Source organism: Netta rufina, assembly GCF_964035555.1.
Source record: "Netta rufina genome assembly, chromosome: 12".
Lineage (NCBI taxonomy): Eukaryota > Metazoa > Chordata > Aves > Anseriformes > Anatidae > Netta > Netta rufina.
In genome coordinates, this window is record NC_140135.1 from 16281463 (window position 1) to 16304450 (window position 22988).

The 22988-nt window shown below is 32.8% G+C and overlaps 1 protein-coding gene across 1 annotated transcript in view; it reads right to left on the reverse strand.

The window, feature by feature from the left end:
• Positions 1–22988, reverse strand: part of DIAPH2 (diaphanous related formin 2) — a 184169-nt gene that overhangs the window by 106959 nt on the left and 54222 nt on the right. Inside the window, exons 19-22 of the mRNA XM_084294179.1 lie at positions 12364–12465; positions 10813–10907; positions 9329–9430; positions 2728–2967 (exon numbers count right to left, since the gene is read on the reverse strand). Of these exons, the coding sequence (XP_084150305.1) occupies positions 2728–2967; positions 9329–9430; positions 10813–10907; positions 12364–12465 (539 nt within the window). The remainder of the gene's footprint in view (positions 1–2727; positions 2968–9328; positions 9431–10812; positions 10908–12363; positions 12466–22988) is intronic.

Consider the following 22988-nt stretch of genomic DNA (forward strand, 5'->3'; position numbering starts at 1 on the left):
AACAGAGCTCACAAAACAGTAAAGGAAGTTAGTCATTATTATGCTTTACATATATTCCATCAAAATGCAAACTAATGGCTCTCAAATTCCTCTATAAAAGCTTACAACTCAAATATATTGCCTGGGAGAAGAAACAAATACACTTGAAAATTATTCAAGGCAGACCTTTTTATGCAGTAACGCTGCCTTCTCAAATTGCCACCAATAAAATAAAATAAATAAATAAATGTCTTTCAGTGTTTACACAGCCTTCAAAATTTAGTAGCATATAGGTACACCACAGAGCAAACACGTTTAAGCCACAAGACACTGGCAAACAGCCTGCTATCTTGTTTTTGCTGTAAAATTTCACTTTTTTCTCTTAGTGCCTTCAGCGAAAAAACAGAAGACAGGTATTTCTATTTTTTCTATTCACAGTAAGATTTCTCTGAATAGGACATTACACTCACCCTACCATCCTTATGCATACAGAAGCACTGATTTACACAACTGAAGGCCAACCATTTTTCAAGTCTTTGATTTCAAGACTGTTTTAATCACGTAATAAAGCTGATAAGTGGCTACAAATATATTAAATCTGGTGTTAACAGAAGATACCACCACCTGATATAGTTTAATATTTTATATCCTTCAAGGCAGTTAATGAAGGTCTGTGAGACTATACTCTTAGTTAAAAATACAGAGCCAATAATGCCATCTTACTACTTTGGGGGGAGAATGGGAGGGTAGAATTTGAAAGCTATATAACAAAGGAACCAAATGCAATTATCAATCAAAAATAATGTACAAAAAAAAAGTCATTATCCAAATATCAGTTTTGTCTATAGAAGTAATGAAATTAAAAAAAATAATCAAGAATACTAAGTGTGTAAACACCTTATATATATATATATATACACAAAATAAATATCAATGGTCCAGAAGGGTGGTTCTTTAAGTAAGACGCTACAGGGATAAATTTTGAGGAAAAAACATCTATAGCAAAAGCACATTATTATAATGATCTAATTCAAATCCGAATGGTAAATGCATAAAAGCCATGAAAATCAGAGGACTAAATGGAAGCAGCAAGCATATTTTAACTTAATTAATAAACAACAGAAGCAAATAATAACTATGTCGCTCTGTCTGGAGAAACTTATCCACTAACTTAAATTACTTTTCCTGACTTTGCAACTGATTAGTGGTAATTCACAAGCATAATTACTACACAGAGGTATTAATGATACAATTTTATGTCTACGTTTTGGTGAGACCTCCTTTTTCACTCCAACAGACATCACTGTCCTTGTGATTATTTTATTTTTAGACATCACCTTACAACAAAACATAATTAACATCTAAATGCAGCAGCACAGTAAGCATTTTGTTATAGAGAATGCTTAAATATTTTCTCTCACAGGTAAAAGAGTACTTCCTTCAGAAACATGTATTGAAAAAAGGTGCGTTTTTTTTTTTGAGGGCAAGGCAAGTAGTCATAAATTTTTATCTCAGTTATTTTAAATGGAATTCAGCTGTAAGCACAGAGAGTTATGCTTCAGCAATTACTCAGTTCAAGTAGAAAACAATTTGCAGGATTAGTCAATCTACATTAGCTGTGTCAACACCTTTGGGATTTGCATTGACAGCAATTCATAAGTCACCTGGAATGCAAGAATACCTTCTCAAATCTGTGCTATGCTAGAATACCATTTATGCATAGTCATCATTTTATCTCCCTCTAAATTGAAAAAGTAGATTTCCACTTAACTCACTAATTTCCCTTTAGATTCATATGTTAGTGACAAGAAAAAGCACCATTGGATTTATAAAATAAACTTCAAATTGGCTACTCTTTAAAAAAGCCATTAAAGAATTAAACTACTTTCCGGGTCATGGTTTTATTTTATGTCATGTTGGCAAAATCTTTGTATTAAACTATAGTTAGCAGAGGGTCCTCCTCTACTGAAATATGTCAGATCAGACTTGCTGTGTATTTGACAGGCTGTTTTCCCCCATAGTTACAACTCCTTGAAGTACATATTAGATTTCTATGTGGCCTCAGACGGGGACTTGAACCATGGGCCCTCATATTATATCAAACATAAGAAGTAACAGCAAAATTCTGAGATTTATGTTTTGTTTTGTTTTAAATCTGTTTACAGATGTTGCATCTCTTTATTTCAAAGACAGGTACTTTACAAACTGAGATGGTCAAGCTCAGATCAACGCCTTAATCACATTTTATCATTTAAATAAACAAGTACTGCTACAAATTAAGTCGATGTATCTCATTTTGCCACCACAAGTGAAGTTTAACATAGGACAAAAAAGTCTGTCTTTAATTCCACATACTTACTTCTTGCTTTATGGATAGCAGGATGGAATACAGAAGCAAGAGACAAGTAGCCAGAGCAATTTATCCCAAAGTCTATGTGCATACTATTGAAGAGATAATGGTTGAAAAAATTGAGGTTGGAAAGTCTGTTCTACTTTTATGTTCCAGAAAGACTCAGAACGGACTTATAGTTTAACAACTGCCTTTAATCACCAGTGCACTGAGTAGGACAGCTATAGGAACATAGCATGCTAGAAAGTTTTATTCTGTGTTTGTGCATCTGTTATTTAAAATAGAGATGTAGTCAGTAAACTACATTGACTGAGTGTTTTTCCCTAACTTATGGTAGTTTCTCTTGTGGTTGTAAGCTTCATGAATCTACACTTACCAGTTTTATAGTTTCATCTTACCTTGCAAAGAAAACTGATGTTAAAACCAAGAGACTGTGCATTTCTGGAACCAGAGTTCATGTAGTTTCCAAGAAATAACACTAACTCTAAAAGCCTGCTGAAGCTTTCACTCTTCTTCAGCTCTTCACAAGCCATTGTAACCGCCATAATGTCAGGTTTGATATTGTTTACGTGTTCTTCAAACATAAGCCTGAAAAGGATCCCATTGAGACGTGACCGCAACATTTTCACTGAACTCATCTATAAAACAAGAAAAGTTACATCAGAACATAAAAGAACAAAGGTTTATATTAAAAACCAACATTATGCAGCCAGAGTTGGAAGACTACAATTTCTATGTTTTCATTGCCTATCTTGTATTTTCCAAGAATCTGTACCCGCACAGAGGTATTTTTTCCCAAGACCATATGCTTTACTTGAAATAATTCAGTAAAACAACATACTGAAAATAAGAGTGCTTTGTGTTACCATATCATTAATTTCCAAACTCACTAGCAATAAATGTACACTACTAAAATTGTTCCTCATCACAGAATGTATGTAAGCCAGTTCCACCAGTTAACATATTAGCCTGAAGGCATATGTGATGACCATTTAGTCAAAGCTCCAATGAAGTTAGACTTGGAAGCTAAGCTTCTCAAGTTTTTCTTCCTTCAGAAATGGTCTAAACCACAGACGCTTGAAAGATTGTAAGATAGCAGAAATATAAACAGTTACAGTCTGATTAAACAAGAGAATTCTCATTTTTAGACTCTCTTACTGAGCTGATGCACAGTTCTCAAGTTCTCTTCATCACTGGGATAGCAGTTGGGGAGAAAAAGATGACGAATTCTTAGGGGCCCTTGTGGAAGGCCTTGGGAATATCTAAGTGAGTTTGAGACACTGGAGGTCAGGGTTCATTAGTCAGATGTTTATATGAAGCCATATTACATTAGTGCCACTGTTCACGGAATATTGCCATTGTACTAATGGGAGCTATAACTTATGATATTTGCTGATAACATCAGCAAATTACATTAGTGCTACATCTAATTTGGTGATTATTTTTGCAGGTTTTAATTAAACCGAAGCTCAAATAGTTTTCTGTTATTACCTATACTGATACCAAGTGATAAGTAATATGTATCCTATCAGCATTTTGGAATGATGGTTACAAAACAAGCTTGAAGTTATATTTTAGTTAAAGTATGATATATATTTGATCTGAAAGCTTTTTAAGTTCATACCATCCAAGAAAAAGTCTCATCTTTGTCTATCCCAATGCATAATCCAGATTTAGGAGGTGAATGAAGAGTTTTTGGCTCAAATTTATGACAAGTTTCTATAGATTTGAAAAAATATACACGAAGCTACTAAAAAAGGATATACTTAGGTTTACTCACTCTTTCAGTTCTGATCACATAACATCATGAAGTGTAGGCAACACACTGCCTACTATTCAACTTGTTGTGTTTTGAAACAAACTTTGTAAAGCTTCTCCCCAAGACACTATTTTCTGTCTCAGGGATTTTTTAAAAGGTAGTATAGCACTAATTCATTCCTGACCTGATGGGAAGGCCATAAGATGACAAAGTTGTACAACAGTACATGACACAGATACTGAGAATTATCTCTGATAGCAATATCATTAACTTAAACCCCAATACCAATTTTATTTTTCTAGAAATTATTCTTTTGTATTTTGCACAAGTAATCAGTAATATTTCCTTCTACTTTGCCATGGACTTTAATTCATAAAAATATGTATAAATTTAAGAAAATAATATGTATTGAAAATTTTTAATCCACTTAAAAATTTTCATTTAAATGCAAGAATGATTACCTTCCAAATCTAACTCTTAATTTTAATTAGAAGAATACAGAAAGATTTCTCCCCCAATGTATTCACTATCAGTGGTGTTCCTGAAGCACTTTGTCCCCCTGAAAGAAAAGCTTTGTTATGTGACAAATCACAGATCTTGGCCATCAAAACAAAGATTTTTTTATTTGCTTATGTATTTTGCTCAGACTTTTACCACAGCTCCTTTGAGGAACCGAGATTTTTCCATGAGGAAAATGAATGATTCAGTAAAAAAGTGTTTCAGCATAACTTGCTTTTTAATCCCCATTATTAGAAATATCCATTGAAGCCTCCATAAGCCACCACCATTCAGTCTTGAAACATTACTTTTCTAATCGTTCTCTGTTTCACAAGTCATACTGAAAACATTTGTTCTGAAAACAATCTACATTCACTGTGCTACAGTAAATGGAAGTCAAAGCAAGTTAAGTGATTAAGTGACTTTTGCAGGACAACCTCCAATTAATGTTTTTATTCATAATAGCACAGGAAAAAGTTGTAAAACTCTTTATATCCTGAAAGCAATATTTTACCATATGGTTTAGTAAGAAATAAATTTGAATATGCCAACAAGCTTCAACCCTTTCATGAGGTAAACATCACCATTTTGATATGCTTGATTTAGCTTTTTTTTTTTTTCTGGTTAACGTTGCATCACATGCTTTTATATCTTTTGTAAACTTTTGTAGTCAGTCATTCCTCAAAACAAATAATCACAAATAAATGACTATATTAGTACTGTCTGAAAAAAAGTATATTTTTATGACTTCTCATTTTTTAGTCAAATCTTACTGAAGAACCATTTAGATTCAATCCAGTAGTACTAACAAGTGAGGTAAATCCAACATCATCTATTTCTAAGGCAAACAAGAAAGAGAATACTATCTCCCCAACCACTTTCAATTAGTGGCGTAGTTTTTGGGAAAAGAAAAAAATCGTAATAATATATAGAAGGAATGAGAAAGCATTAAGCAAGCACTAGATCTAGTTGCTAGAAAACTGATCAATTAAAAACTTGAACTATGCAACAACTGCTAAAACCCAAGGTTACTCCTCCTCAGTTCAAGTGGTTTTCAGATATCAGTAAAGCCAATTGGCATTAATTCATGCTTTGGTAAGAAGTGTCTTGAGAGCACCTACTTTCTACACATACCTAATACACAGGGCTTGTATCTTGGCAACTTCATTAATTGCTTTTGGTTTACCACTAAATGAAAACAACACAAGAGTCCTTCTTCTAGTCTTCTGGATCAAAGTAAAAAAACCCTTCCAAATAGGAGAACAAAAACATTCTCCACATATTATCATACGCTCGGTATTATGTTTGGTAACAGAAAACTGAAATAGCTTTTGCACTCTGTCAAGTCACTTTGCACTTGGTAAATTAATTTACGCTCACTGTGCAGACAATTCATATATAAACATGCTAAAGTAAACGAGAGCATCAGTTATGTTCTTTCATTTATCAAAGTCATATTCATTCGATCAAGATGAAGCCAAATATATGGCAAATAACGGAAGACTATTTTGCAGGTTTTCTTTACTTTAAAAATAAATGCTTCCACAGGGATAGATCAACATTTTGATACCTATAATAATTACGCCTTAAGTTTACTATCAGTTTGTTTTATTTCTAACAGCAGTGTATTAGCATAATACCAAAATTGCACATCCATTGGTCAAATATGACCAAATATGACCAAAATAGGTACAAAATGCAAAACCTCATCCCACCTGTCCTATGCCCCATTAGAATTTCAAATGAAGTTGCAATTTCTTTCATAACACCTTCTGAACATGTTAATTTAGAGAAATAATTCTACCTTCATGAACAGCAGATCATCTTTGCATAAATGAACAAATATAGTTAGTTCAATTCTTAAAAAAATATATATATGCCTATGACAAGCAAACAAATTTTGGCAGCAACAATCAAGTTGGACTAATCTGTTTTACTGCATTTGGCTAGGATTAGTTAGTTTTCTTCACAGCAGACTGTATGGTGCTTTTTTTTTATTATTTATGATGAAAACAATGCTGATAACAGTGATGTTCTAATTACTGCTGAACAGTGTTTGCACAGTGTCACAGCATTCTCTGTGTCTCAATCTGCCTTCCCCCAATGAATAGACAGGAGTTGCACAGTAAGTTTAGGAGTTGAAATAAAGATGCCATTACATCACTTTTGTTTTTTCTTCTTCCACTTGTCCTTCATTTATTGAACTTTTTTTTTTTTTTTTTAATAATCTCAACTTCTGTGCTTTCTTTCTACCCTGCAGGGAGGGGATATAAGGAGAAAATAAGTGAGCATTTGTGCTCTGCTTAACTGTGTACCCAGATCAACCCACAACACCTGTTTCTTTAGTGAATAGCTGCCCTTGACTACCATTTGTAACTACCTAAAGGGAAGAAACAGAGAAGACACAGAGAATTCTTGAAAGTGCATAGTGATAGAGCAAAAGCAAAAGACATGATGGTGCTCAGGAACTTCTGACTATATGTAATGAAAACACTTTTGAAAACGAAGATAGCCAAAACTGAGTTCGGCCTCATCATTCCTCATCAGGAAAATAATTTACTATTACCGAACAGAGAGCAGAACGGTCGGAGGATGTAGATAGACAGTATAGCATTCCAGAAATACCATTATGTAAAAGCTAGAGAGAAATGCAGCAAAAACTGAATGGGGAGAAAGACTGAAGCTGAAGAGACAAGTAGGGTATGATGTTTATAAATTGCAGTGTGCAGAAGGCATCAAGCTGGGAGAAAAATCTCAGTTACAAAGATCAAAGGTGCAATATGAAATACCTTACAGCAGTAAAAAGAAGAAACGTCTATAAGTAATGCTTCAAAATTCAAGGTCATTAAAATAACTGAGAAATTTCAGAAAATTATGCTTAACTAGTTAACTGAATGGCAGACACCAGTCATTTGTCCCAGTGCCTCTGCCATGCTTGCTTCCATCCTGTGTTTTTCTTGCACAACATCTACACAATTTGCCACTTTGGCTTTTCAGGTACATCAGTCACTCCCTGTCACTCTTAGCTTGTTGCCATTTCAAAAGTAGGCAGGAAGCAGACAGTGCAATTGTTCTGGCCTGCCTGCTTTCCCTCCTAGAGATTAAAAGCCCTTTCTGCCATAGGGCTGGAAGCGCTATTGTCATCTTATCACACCGTTTTATTCACTAGAAATGTCTGTTACATGACAGGAGGGAACAACATCTTCCTCCTGGGGTTTTAAAGAGTTTATATAAATATTACATTATAATAAATACAAACTAATACATAATATAAAGTGTTCCAAAATCATGTTTCAGAACAACGAGGAAATCTGGTAGAATATTAGGAATGAATATGTTCATATTCTTCCAAGTTTCCTTGTTGTTCTGAAATAATGTTTTTGGAACTTTATACCATTTATAAAAAATTAAAATCAATTGCCTAGGAATTTTCAAAACTCATGGATACCTTTCATTTTTTGTATCCTCTACAAAAATCTCACTAGTTCAAATCATGTTCCCTAAATACAAACAAATCACTCAAAAGGTATTTCTGAAGCCAACTTACACTCAAAGCAGAGACTGTTTATATATAGATATACACATGCGCGCGCACACATGCGTATATACAAATAAAGCTGTTTCTACTCTTTCAAGAACTGCTATTTCTGTTTTAATACTTTTTAATTTACATAACGCTGTAAAATTCCAACAACACCAAGCCTAGCTCCTCTGGTGTTAAGAATACATTCAAATACATTACAAAGGCGATATAGTCTCTCAGAATGTCAAAACTAAAGTGAAATGATAAACTAAATTGCTTAAGGCTTTATCAAGTCTTTGGAAAACCAGAATCAGAAAAAGAATCTTCCAAGTCCTACCTTAATACTCGGTACCATAAAATCACATACCAGCATGTATTCGGCAATTTATGCAAACTGAATGATTTCATTCAGAGACAGGTTCTAGTCATTTTATCTGATATCCCTTCCTTTGTAATAGATACATTTATTGAACACCAGTAAAAACAACAGAATATGATGTTAAATTTCAATTCTATTACAAATCCATGCTTTTTCTAAAGCAGTTTCATAAATATATGTATACATACACATTCATACTGTATGTATATGCATGTGGGTGTATACACACATGTATATTATATAGAATCATAGAATATCCCAAATTGGAATGGACCCACAAGTAAAATCGAGTCCAACTCCTAAAAAAGCTTTCTATTGATCAGAGTGCAATTTTGTAACTCTTCCTACAAAGAAATCTTTCCCCCACCTTTAAAGATGTGCAGATATATCTTACCAAAAGATAAAACCTGAGTTGAGATATTATAAGCACATGACTTTCAGATGTTCAGTTTTCAATACAGAAGAATAAATTTATCAAATTTGTCAGTGCCACAGTAAATGGATCTTTAAGAAGTTAAATTTCTAAGACTTCATAAAACAGTTATGAAGAACACTCTAGGCACAATAAATACTTAAGTGTTCCATGCAAAACACCATACAAGAATCAGATTAAAGACTTCGTCTGATAAAGAAATGTCTTAATGTTCTTAATCACACGCTATAATCGCTACCACAAGAAAACAAGTATGAATTTACAGAGATTTTTAGACTGTTTCTGATCAATAAATACAGCAACATTTACTTAATGCAGAATGTGCAATAACACTAACCAAAAGACTTTCGAGTTTCATCTATTTGATGAAATAATACTCTCCAGTTAATTACTGCATTAATACATACCACAACTCCAAATTGTTCTGACTCAGCAAGATCATTATATTCATCCTTCAGTTCAGCTAAGGCATTAAGTTCTTTCTGTTCAGGAAGATTCTTCACTAGGTTCTAAAATAAAAAAGGCATTATATTAAACTTGATATAACAAATGAGCTGGCATCTTAAAATAATGTTTAAAACAACACAACACAGAAATACATGAGGAAATTATAGGGAACTTATTTTATCTACATAGCTTAGACACTATATAAAAATCAAATGAAATCAGTAATTAATACAGACATCAGCACTGTCTTCAATTTGAAGAATGCCTTCACAGTATTTAGAAGTTATAGACAGATAAACATATAGACAGATAAAGATGAAACATGCAATTCTATAGCATTTTGATTACAACTTAAGATTGTTGTGGAGATAACATAATCTTACATTAAATGTTACAAGTAATGCTAAATGTTATATCTTTAAAAAAACAAAACAAAACAAAACAAAACAAAACAAAAAACATTACTTAAAAAAATCCATGCTAAAATTTGACAAAGTGATGAAGTACTAACTGAAGTACTAAGACCTGTTCAGCCCAATCTCCCTGGAATAATCATTTTCCACGACCAAGAAAGGAAGAAAACATTCATTTACAAAGCCTTGTGGGAATTAGGACAGGGTCACAAACAGGGGACAACGAAGAACAAAAGGACAAACAGCAGCCCACTACATTAGCTACAAAAACATCAATTAGTGAAGACTGGATCAGCTGGTAATGATGACACCAATAATCTGCATAGGATATTAAGAGGATGTAATTCAACATCAGTATCATCAGTGTGCTGCATCTGTATACCATTTCAGGTTTGCCTTTTTCTCTCTTGTGCTCTTACTCCACATAGATTGCTCTCCTCCTACTGTGAGGACAGCAACCAGAGACATGTAAAGAAGCTGTACTCCATATTTTCATCTCTCTGGCTGACAGATTTTGGCCTTAAAATAAGATCAAAGACACTCAGAAGCAGGTCTGATTTATAGATTCTGTTTCTTTGGTTGGTCTTGCATTGCACTGTAGCAGTATCCTGAAACATTCAAGTAGTTTCATCTATCACTAGTGACAAGCAGAGGTTTTTCAACAAGAAGCTTTCCTGAAACTCTATTATCCACTAGCCTAAACTAGGTAAACATTTGTCTCAAGCTCAAAAACTAGAACCAGATTATTTTTTTTTAATCTCCTATATTATGAATTTTCACTTTCAGAAGAAAGAATTTTAAGAGTCTTTTAAAGACAGTTTTATTGCCATATGTAAGCATATACAAAAGTAGAAGTGAAATAAACAAAACACTAAATTCAAGTGATATATTTATAGCTGATATCCAGAAAACTCTACACTATTGTTACTTCTTAATTCTTACACCTTTATATCATTTGTATGATACAACATCATTTGTAATCATTTGTATGTACAACACCCTATGAACAAAACCAAACATTTTTCACATACCTGAATCAAGGATTCACTCAGCTTCTCTTCATCAACCTCTAAAATGATATTTTTTATTTCTTCGTAAGGCAAACGGAAAGAACCCAAAAATATTGCTGAAATTCAGTAAGAAATCATTAGAATCCAAAAGGTCAAAGAAGATGGATGTAGGAATACAAATTTCAATTCTAACAACTCAAAAAAATCTATCTTGATCCAAATTAAGATAACTCATACCAAGAAAATTTTCTATATAAACTGTTATATGAAGTATGCTATTTCCATTGAAATCATAATAAATGTCATTTCTAAGAAATCAAACTACGACAACAATTTGGACTTTTGCTTCCTAGCAGTATTATTTATCTGTCAGAAATAAGTCTTATATTTTTTTTCTTTTATGAATAGCAACATACTTGTGTTACTACTAAAACAGACATGTTCAACCCATTATAAGACTTTAGCTAGTACTTCTGCTTTCACAATCACGTTTACACAGCTGTACTGAATTTATAACTGTTTGAGTATTTTCATAACATTCTAAAAAAAATCCTTGTCAAAGGCAAAGACAATATATATACACACACTCTAACTCCTCTACCATTTTTAAATAACTAAGCTTATAAAAGAGACTATATATATTGTATACGTTTCAAAGATAACATTTGTAAAATAATTTGATCCCAGGATGTTACAACGTCTCAGAACCCCATTCCATAAAACGCAAAATATCCCTAACGCATACAGATTGATACATCGTTTTTCATGATATGCTACATATTCAACCCAATTACTATGTCCGATTTTCCTACAATCCTATTTTCAATGATTTGTTTAAAATTTTCTATCACTTGTGTCATAGCACTTTTTCTGCTTAGGAAAATGTATTCATGGATATGGCAATAAACAGTGCACGGATTTGTTTTTACATACTTGCTTTGCCTCAAGTGTAGATGGACTACTGGCATTTTAAGGTATTTCTAATTCAGATATTAAAAAATCTACTACTCTCAGAAATCAATTTCCCTCCATCTTAAAATGGAAAAGCAAATTAAAAATAATAGGTGGTGCTGTTTTCTTTATATTTTATAATAGTGGTTTTTGCACCTAATTTATCCCATTTGGCAATATTTGTCTCTTCAAAAGTCTATCTATCCCTCATCAAGTTCTTTATTCACTGCTGTAACCAGAAAAATCCACTGGGGATGGAAGCTGAGAAGCCAAACCTAAAACCCACCAACACTGTGTCCCTGAATCAGTGACTATCACTTAATTATACTTCTAGTTTAATGCAGTTAGAGAAACAATCAACTCTGTAATTAAAAAAAAAGGTATAATTAAAATTTAAGTTTACACCATTTTCTGTTTTTTGTTTTTTTTTTTTTTTTTTTTTTTTCATTTTCCAAGGCTGTATGAATTTAAATCATACTTACATAAAACTTCTCTGAACTTAAAACTTACATTCACATTAGCCAATTTTTAGAAAAATATTGCACATTTAAACAAGGAAAGAATATTTAAGAACAGCCATGTGGAAATGATAATTATTCATTTATAATATTTGACACTCACATAAGTTTTGTGCAGTTTTTCCATCCAAAACTCTTAATTCTTTAATCTTTTTCTTCGACTGAGCTCCTTTCTTTTCTTCTGTTTCTTCTATTGCCTTTTTAGCTGTAAAGAATGTATTTATTAAATTCTGATACAATTGTTGAAGAGACTAATAGCAACTTAGTCAGAAAGCCATAACAACATATCTATAAGAATTAGCTCAAGAAAATGCAAATCCATTGCCTCAATGTACTGCAAAATATCTAAGTAGAAGGAAAGTGAAACGAAATTCTTAATAAGATGACAAATTTTTCACGTACTATCACATTATATATATACATATATTATAAATACTATCACATTATATTTATATATTTTTATATATATTTTTAACCCAGAAGTTCTAGTATCTTCAGTCCAGTTTATTCCAAACACCTTTAAAAATGCACTGATTTGGTGTTACCACAAAGCACATGAGTGCCCTCTGTTGACACTGAAGTATCTCAGATAGCATTAGAAGTTAACCCAAAACCAGTAAAATAAATTATTCTAGATTCATCACAAAATAAACCTGAAGAGGTAGGTTTTTACTAATTATTTGTCTTGTCCATAGTAAAGAGCAAAATACACAAAAAAAAAACACACTGTAAAACATATAAAAATACTTTAAATTGGATTCTTTTATCATTTGTTTATAAGTAACAAAGATTGCTAGCTCTATATTCAGTACTTAAAATTATACAGAAAGTAAAATGGTATTCAGATATTTAAAATATATGATGATCTTCTGAATAACTCAGTGTACTTAATTTTTACAGAATTTGCTAAAGTACTGCATAAACCCATTAACAAGGATTTATTTCCTTTTAAATATTATAGAACATATTTGGCACTGAAGAAATAGAAGCTTAACATGTCTAACACTAATAAAATTTGATGAACATTTTAAGTCATTCAGAAGTGATTGCAAAACTTTGAAGTATAATTAAGAGTAAGTTTTAAGCAGACTAAATATTTTTCTTCTCGGAGCAGTTTTTTTTTGCTGTACTGTTTCATCAGGATGGGTTTCACTACAGTTATCTCCTATGAAAACATGTATACTTTTAGTGTTAAGAGTAACACTAAAGCCTCAGTTTCAACCTCTTAAAGAAAAAACAAAGTTGCTTTCACCTTGTACACATTACCAGCAGGAAAACATCTCAAAGTAATACTTCTGGGTTTATACCACTTGAATAATTAGTTTACCCTGCGCGGCTGCATACCAGCATAAACTAAGCTAGTCCAAGACAGTTCCCTTTTCTCCAGCTACCTCTAAAAAGCCTGAAGCAGAGAAAGCTAAGCAGAAAAGACTGTTCAACAACGTAATGCTTGTTCTCCCCTTTCCCTGCTATTATTTTGCAAGCCTAGCCACATATGACCAGCCCGCTATATATTTGGCAAAGGACAGAGTTACACATCAACTTTACAGCAATCTTACAAATAGCCCTGACCCAATGAACTACAGTTCAAAATCCTAAAGTGACACTCTATGAAATAATCAAACCCTTATCGCTAACTGTTCTCAATTAAACATGGATATAAAACCAGATGCTGAACAAATAAAAAAGTAATAATCCAAGAGTTAATAACGACTTCTCCCATGACAACACAATAAATGTTGTGAGTTCTGTTAAAGCATGAGAAACTATGGAAAAGCAGGAATTTGTGTTTGGTGAGACAGGTGTGAGAAATGATTTGAGCAGGTAAGTGACTTATTCCTAATCCCTTTAATGAAGCCTTCCTAATTTCCATATAAAATCAAATGTTTGTGGAAATATGGTGAAGTACATATATCCTTATAATCTGCTTACAGAGAGAGTATGAGACTTGTCCATCAGCCACAAACATTAAAGATAAACCTGTTCTTTTATTAGCTAAAAGAAAATACACAAAGACAGTACTATTTGTCTCTATCTTGAGGCCTGCAAAACTGCAGGGCTAACAAAAATATTTTGTTATAATATACAAAACCAGAGAAGCAAATATGCTACCAAACGTCAGTTCACACAAAGGATTTTTTTTTCCACTGATAATTCACATACACCTGATCAGACACAAATTAAAACAACTTTATGAGCAAGAGTCCACACAGGGCAAACAACAAATTTTCAATAGTATCCCTCCCTCAACTGTTTCTAGATTGTATTTCTCTAGGTGTTGTGAAAGTAGTAATCATACTTACAATACAAAAGACCAAACTTTCAGAAATTTTGTAACAAACTACAGCTACTCTTCAAATAGTTTCAAGCACGAGACTAAGAACTTTTAGTTACCTTCATGCCAATTCACAAAAATCATAGAGAAATAACTGAAATCACAACTAAATTCAGTGACTATATCAAAATTGCTGTTGAGCATCTACACCAATCTTACCAACTTAAGACTTACAGGCAGAAGAGACATTAAATTACCAGAAATTCTTCTACACAGTTTGATTGATTACAAGCATAATGCTATCAAAAGTCATGCTTCTGCCTCTTCTGTTATTGAGCCTCTTTCTCATTCAGTCCATTTTAGCAGTGACTTGACTGCAATAGAACCACAAATTACAGACTTTTAAAGTAGAATTAAATAAATAAAACACTACTTGATAAATTTAACAATCAATATACTACTACTGACCAACCTCCCAGCTCTTTTCAGGTATTCCTTGCACAAGTGCCTATTTCATGATGAGACAGGCTTTTTATCTTGATGCCAAAGAACTAGTTGAAGGTAGAGATGAATAAGGATTTTACAGCAGTTAACACAGGGTAGCTCAAAAAAGATTAAAAAAAGAATCAATCTGGAAGCTAAAGCATCTGTATTGCTTCATACAGATGTAGTTTAGTGCAATTCTCCATTTAGTTGGGAAGAAGCAACAAGCTTTTTTTTTAAACCATCAACAATCATTCACTGAAGTGGCAAAAAAACTACTAATGCACAGTTGTCTCACACTGATTATACCTACAGAATGTTTTGGTTGGTTTTACTTTTGTTTACCATCTTTCTAAAGCAGACAGGAGAGGGAAAGGTAGAGAACCAACATGATCAAGCAGAAGGAAGAAAGGGAGTTTTAACACATGCAGATGTCTCTTTGAAGAAAAGAAAAATATCTGAATCCCCATGTTATATAACCTACTTTTTAAATTCAGAATTCAGTTCTATTGTGTTAATAAAAACATATTTGTTTATCACTGTAAGAGGAAAAAAGCTGATGCAACATGCTGCAAGGCATTGTTTTCTGTTCATCATACATTATGCAATCAATGCACATGCTACTTAAACGGGTACCTTTAGTGATGCCTTCAGCTGGGAACTAATATAATCCCACACTACTTGAAAACCACATAGGATCTAAACAAAAAAGAAGTGACACTAAACAGTGTTAAATACATTAAAAAAATAGTTATAATAAGAATAAATATAACTGTGGCAAAAAAATATACACAAAGATCTTGAAATACTTCAGAGACTTAATTAAAAAAAAAAGTTCTACCACGAGGACTTTTAACTTCTGTACCAATATAAATAAGCACATATGGCTTTTCAAAATTATTGTTCTACACTTGCTTGTTACTCAGCTACTGTAAAGTCACAACAAATTTTTAGAAATACAAAAATGCCAAGTAAATAGGACCCTAACATTTTCTGAAAGCCACCGAATGATAAAAAGATATTTCATAGCACAAAAAATCAGTAAACTTTACTAGAAAATGAAACTTCTTTGAGCATGACTAAATTGGTGACCTTGGGAAGCTAGTGATTAGCTATTAATTGCAGAGGTACCCAAGAATAATAATAAACTAAAGAATAATTGTTCAGTTGGAAGGGACCTACAAGGATCATCAAGTCCAACTGTCTGACCACTTCAGGGCTAACCAAAAGTTAAAATACAGTATTGAGGACATTATCCAAATATCCTCATTAACTAACGGAAATGGGGCAAGCAGTCACCTTGCTAGGAGGCCTGTGACAGTGTTTGACCATGGTGGGTTTTACTGGGCACTGAGACATCATAGATTTTCATTGTCTATGCAACAGTAATTGATTAATTACTAAAGAGATCAGCCAATGCATTTTAGAAGTAATACAGTAAGTTTCTATATTGGTCAGAAAACACATTTGTCTAATAGAATAAAATAAAATGCTTCCTGTAATAGTAATTTTGACAGTCTCATATCCCAGTTGTTTTTTTTTTTTCTCCCCTCACTTACTAGGTAATTATCACAACAGACTGTAAGGCAGAGTAGTGAAGTATTTTCCAGATTCCCCCCCCCCCCCCCCAACAAAAAAAAATAAAAATCGAAGTAAAACAAAATGTTGGAAAAATCTTATTTCATCAACATTTTCATAAACTCATTTTCTGTTATTATGACAAGTTTAGTAAGCAAAAATCTTTTAAATGAATAGTTCAACTACTGTTCTGCTTGAGTAGGCACATCTTCCCCAATAAAGATACTCACGTGAACTTCATATTACAAATGAATTTTAGAAATAATGAAGCTAAAAAGAATCGAAAGATTTAAAATCCCTTTATATACTCAAGTTAAGTAGATATTGGTGCACAGACTGTCTTCTCTAAAATTGAAGTTTTAGGTCCCCCCTCCACTACATACACTGTGCTATTTGACACGTGAAGTCCCTGACTGAATATTTAAACATTAAAAAAAAAAACACACACATCCCCAAATGCACCCTCCAATATCTTCTCCCTTTTAAAAATATTTCGCTATTATCAATATTTAAAAAAAACCTGCACGAAAAACTGTTTCACTTGTATGTATTATAATCCCCAAATCCTCCATTTGTTCACCATCTTCAAGATCTACTGTAGTCTGTAGTTTAAGTGCAATTTGATGTATTCTGGATATACAGTCTGACCTATGCAGTTAACTACAGAATCTTTCATTTCTGTTGACTTAGTACTTGTAAAATTCCATTAAATACTTCCTAAAAAGAACTGTATTCTCATACTAATTTAAACTTAAAAATAAAGAAATTAAAAAAAAATAATCAATTACTAGGCTTGAGAAAGTAATTATCAGTATTAATAACAACGGTAATATGGTCATATTTACTGTTTTATTAAACAGAATAACAAGCAGAACTCAAAGGGATACTTTCATAGTTATTGAATCCAAAGCCTAAATTTTTATGGGAGAGATTATATTTTAAAAATTGGGGAATTATCTCTCTTAAGAGACTGTTATTTTCTATAACCAGTAACCAGTACCCCGTGATGTTGACTGGAAGTCACAGCTTTGATAAATACTGATAGCAACTTTTTCCTTATTAATAAAACGTTGAGAAATTACTCTTCTAAGTGTAGAAGTCTGTGTCATCTGAAAATATGGTCTTGTCATGGGCAGTATAAAATTAGTTGTAATATATAATAAGCATATCTTTCAACTTAATATTATGTTATAAATGCATCTGTGCCCACAAGTCAGTAACAAGAATCCGGATTACTTCTACCTTTAAGTTAGAATTACTTAGTTTTATTCAGACACGTTATGAGGAAAGTGGCTTGTTTGGAACAAGAACTGCCACAGAACGCATGTAGAGTGTCTTTCTACATTACAGACATTCTAACTAAAGATCAGTTTGAAGTCATCCCAACGGAGCTGCAATATACCAGGACAGTGAAATGCTTGTACCATACTAACACAATATTCTTTATGATAAAGAGTAATTGATTTATTTTTTTGAGTAATTACTGATAGACAGTAATTGAGATGGTTGAAAAACATGATGCTTTGCTTCACTGTTTTTTTCTAATTATTGCAGTAGGTCAACTGAAAGTTATTAGGTAACAGCCACCACTCAGTGATGTCTTGCTGTTTGCCTTTTGTGTATAATATACACTTTTGGTTTTCCCCACCAGTATGACAGCGGTCTTTGAAAGCACTGAGAAAGTGGAAAGGAATTAATTATTAATAAGGTTTATGAAGAGAAAAAAGGTAGCAACAAACCAGAAAGAACAGCAAAAAGCGGGTTTGAAATACAGAGGAGATCAATGGTACAAGTTATGAATGCTAAAAGATTGCATGAGTTCATTGAAGAAAACATTGAGCACTTTGCCATGTATAAAGACGCAACTTCCCACTCAAAAACTGAACTGTTTGAAGCTGAGAACTATCAATGCATTCAGTTCATTCTATCTGCATAGTCTACAGAGACAGTCTCCATGTACTACGTAACGTGTATTTACCTTTTTCTTATACCCTTACCTAAGCATCTACTCTTAGTCATCTGTTGAAGTCAAAATACCAGGGTTAACTGGCCTGAGGAGGTACGGCTTCATATGTTATTGCTACAGTCTAATAGATCTGACCTGAAAACACTTCCTTGGAGCCCCAGAATTTCAAAGGGTGTTCAAAACACTCTCACACACAGCTAAAGCATGTGCAGTGATTATTTGCCTTCAATAGGTAAATGATAAATTACTTCCATATTACAAGATTACTCTTAGGGGACCCAACAGAATACTAAATTAAGCCACGTATATTGTAATGGACTTAAGACAGTCTTGACACACAACAGTACCAGTTGCTCACCTTTACCAATGTAAGTTAGCTTTAAGCATAGACACATACAAAATACATATTATATTTTAAATTTAGAACGTCATCTATGATTTGTTTACCTTTATTCTAGCAACATAAGCAAAATAGAATTTATTAAAACGGCAACGTATCAGCATGAATAATAAAAATGTCTTAAATGCAAGACCAAAAGAGACGGTAAGAAAACCAAGCTTCTTCCGTTTTAGAATACACAACTTAGACAGTTTCAAAACCATTTATAAAAATCAACCAGTGTAGCATGATGACATTCTGCTTTTAGAAAGCGGTTAAACTGGAAGTTTCTTATTCCCCTGCCTCTCCACCTTGGGAAATACATTTGTGTTAGTGTTTTAAAGAAATTATATTCTCACCTTGAAGACTAGAAAAAGCTATCTAAAGGAATTACGTTACAAAAAAGTATCAGTTTCTCACAGCTGCATAGACATAACTTTGTATACTCTGTAAGTATTGTTTCATTTCAATTTTACATCCTTCAGGGACCATTAGCAAGTAATTCAGTAAGTCCACAAAATTATCAGCTTTTTATCTGCCTACGTACCTAATACTTTCAATTTCTCAATGAATTCAGAAGGTTAGTAGCATAATTGTTCACTCTTAATCCTTTAGATAGCTTTTTACATGTACCTATCCCCAAAGAACCTTTATTTACTTACGTAATAGATCTATCCGTGCTCACTGCATATATGGCAGACATTCTTGCAATGGAAGATATTACATTCAAAGCATCTCCTAATAGAATTACAGCTGAAGCAGCTAGCAACCTCTAAGTGAGGTGAGAATTTATTTATTCAGTTAATTTTGTTCAGCAAAAAAGAAAAATCAGTTTTGCGCATAAAACTATCAGGGGACAAAAGTTTTTGGTTTTTAAGTACAAGAGCATTACGGGTCAGTAAATATGTATCTGGAACTGGTCCATGAAGCAGAATACATTTTGACATTTCATAGCAAAAAGCAACATTTCATTTAACAGAAAATTGTGAGAAAGTATATTTAGGAAGCTGTGTATTACGAACTAGTTATAGTTCTGCTGGTAAGATGTAGGCAACAACTCTCGTGCAGACTTAACCAAAATTTAAGTGTTTTCTTATGAAATAATTCTTTTATATCTTTTTTATGGTGGACTTTCTTATTTAAACAAATACACTGTTATTCCTGCTGGAAGTTTTCAGGACATGCAAATATAGGTGCATGAACTATTCACTAGTCAATACAAACTTTCTTGGTAAGTAACAGATTCTTTTCAGCGTTTTCCATCCTTTTCTCCACTGACTTAATTTTTTCCTCCCACCTTCACTTCATAAACTCACAGCCAACTGTATGGCTGTACATCAGCTAAAGAAACTAAATTACAACTCTCAGCTTTCTAGCAGTAACTAAATAAGGAGCCTTCTTTACTAGTATTGAAAAAGTTTTCAGTAAACTTAGCCACAACTACAAATAACACACGAGAAAAGAAAACATTCTTAAAAACCATCCTGCACAGAACTACAGAACACAGACCTAGAAGTGACAACAAGGGCCTGACCTCCAACTCATTATCACCATGAGGATTTTATGTTCTTTGATATATAAACACTTAAACAGGAAAGATTAGCCACCCTTCAAAAAAACTTTCACAACAGATAATATTACTATTACATTTAAGGGAAAATTGTCATTAAAAAAAATAATAGGCTACTTAATCATGTTCTGACTACTTATCTTCATATTAAATCTAACTTAATTTCCCTTGTAAAAAATCAAGTTAAAAAAACAACCCTTGAAGAGTAACTTGATTTTTTCCTCCTGTTTTGACATTAGATAAAGCATTCTTTACAGTCTAATCTTTTTACCAAATATATTTAATTCCAGAAATACATGCATATTTTTTTATCTAAAAAACACTTTCAAGATTTTTTTTTCAGTTCAACTTCTGAATTTCTTTTTCTCTGAACTCAAAGAAAAGATACTCTCTGTAAGAGCATTATAGATCAAGACTACTTCATGAATGTATTCATATTTCATGCTAATTAGTCTTTGTACATAATCCCTTTCCCTGGTGTGCCTTGTATATGTGTCTCTGTCCTCAACTGCTCATTAAATGTGCTATAGTTCATTTGAGCACTGCATCACTGAGACTGAAATAGACATTTCAGAATACGAAAAAATGTCTCTCTCTTCCTCTTTTATTTTATAAAGCAAAAGCAAAAGCTCTATTTCCCTTTGAAAAACAATGTGTATAGTACAACATTCTGTACATTACCAGCAGAGATATCACACAGTAGACTGGAATTTCATGCCTCTTGAATATGTTTGTCAATAACATATGCTATCTGTGTAGTGATCTTAACTCTTCTCTAATGTCTTCTCTGACATACCAAATGTAGGGGAAAAATGCATGAATTTGAGTTCCCCCCTTCTCCCTTGACAATTTTTATCATAAAAAATGACTCTTCCACCATTCATCCTCAATATTTTCATTTTCAATTTCTAAGAACCCTGGTCTAACACATTACTACATTGATTCTTTAAATTGCCACTCAAAACTTAAGATGTAACGAAAATAACTCCTTAATCAAGAAATACATTCTTATGCAATTAATTTTAAGATCATTTAAGAAGGAAAGTAACACAAATACATATATATATACATAAATCTGTACTAAGTAGTAATAATAGCAGGCATCAGTTTACTTACAACAGAGCTTTCCCCATCACTTAATCCGACAGTACCAATTGGATAAATCATTTTGAAAAAGAAAGGAAAAGACGGAGAAGGTCAAACTAGTATCTTGTTCTCCCTTTCTCATAGTACTTGAATTTATTCTGTTGTTGAAAAATAACTCAAATACATTTGAGTTGACAAACAAGACCACTTCTATTGGAAGCTCTCATATATGAAATTTGATTACATAATCAAGCAGTAACTAAGTGAAATTCCAGAAGACACAGAAGCACTTCGTAGCCCTATACCCCAAAGCAGTATCTTCCTTTGCTCTGAAGTCATACATTTCTGAAACAGAAGGTAAGGAGAAAGAAAAATACACATGCTGAATTAACTGGTAGACCAAGGGAGCCACCTGCAGTTTGTAAAATCCCAAACAAATACACTAGGAGTATTTTTTTTTCCTTTTTATTTCATCAAGACAACACATATAGTTGACTGAGCAAAACATGTATCTGTGCTTAATACTAGAGGTTTCTGTATCAAACTGAAGCTATTGCTCTCACACTTAAAACAAGAGAGCTGTGTGCTACACAACTTTGGAGCGTAAAGACATTTAAAGATTGTAAAAGTTAAGTTCTCCTGTGAATTTGATCTGGGCTTCTTAACAAATTCATCCCCATTCTTTAGAAGTTCTAATCACTTTTTCTTTTATTTACGAAAAACAAACAAACTCGAAGGAAAACTGTTTGTGATAAACAGACCCCATTCTTTAGTTGCTACTTGCCCTCTTTACTAAGTAACAGCCAAAAAGTGATCCTGAAAATTTTTTTCTCCTCACTAAGAATGTATCATTACCTCAAGCATAAAGAAAGGATTTATAAATAATGATGCATATTTCATGTTGTTCTTAGTCAGTACGGAATAATAGTGAATAAAGCCTTGTAACATTCCCACAGAAACATTGTAAAGAAGTAGAATCAATCTTGAAATATTATTATCACCTAAACAGAATAAAAACTTAGAATCTGCATTTAGTAAATGTAATTCTGATTATTTCAGTGGAAATGACTGAAGCTAAAACTTTCATTCTGATCCAAGAAAGAACAGTATCTGCTTTGGAAGACTAACTGGTCATATAGTGGGGAAAAAATAACACAATTCATGTCAAAAAGCAATACTTGTTAACTAAGGGGACAAGGATGACAGAAATAAAACTATCTACATACTTTCTCTGAAACTAGCCTGTGTTCCTCTCTTTCTCCCTCTCCTCAATATCTGGTAGCTGTGTAAACAGGAAAAGTACGTAAGTTACCATGGATATTTAAAAAAAAATAAGAAAAATAATAATTTAAAAATTTAACAATGGGCAGTTTCACAGAGGAAAAAAATAT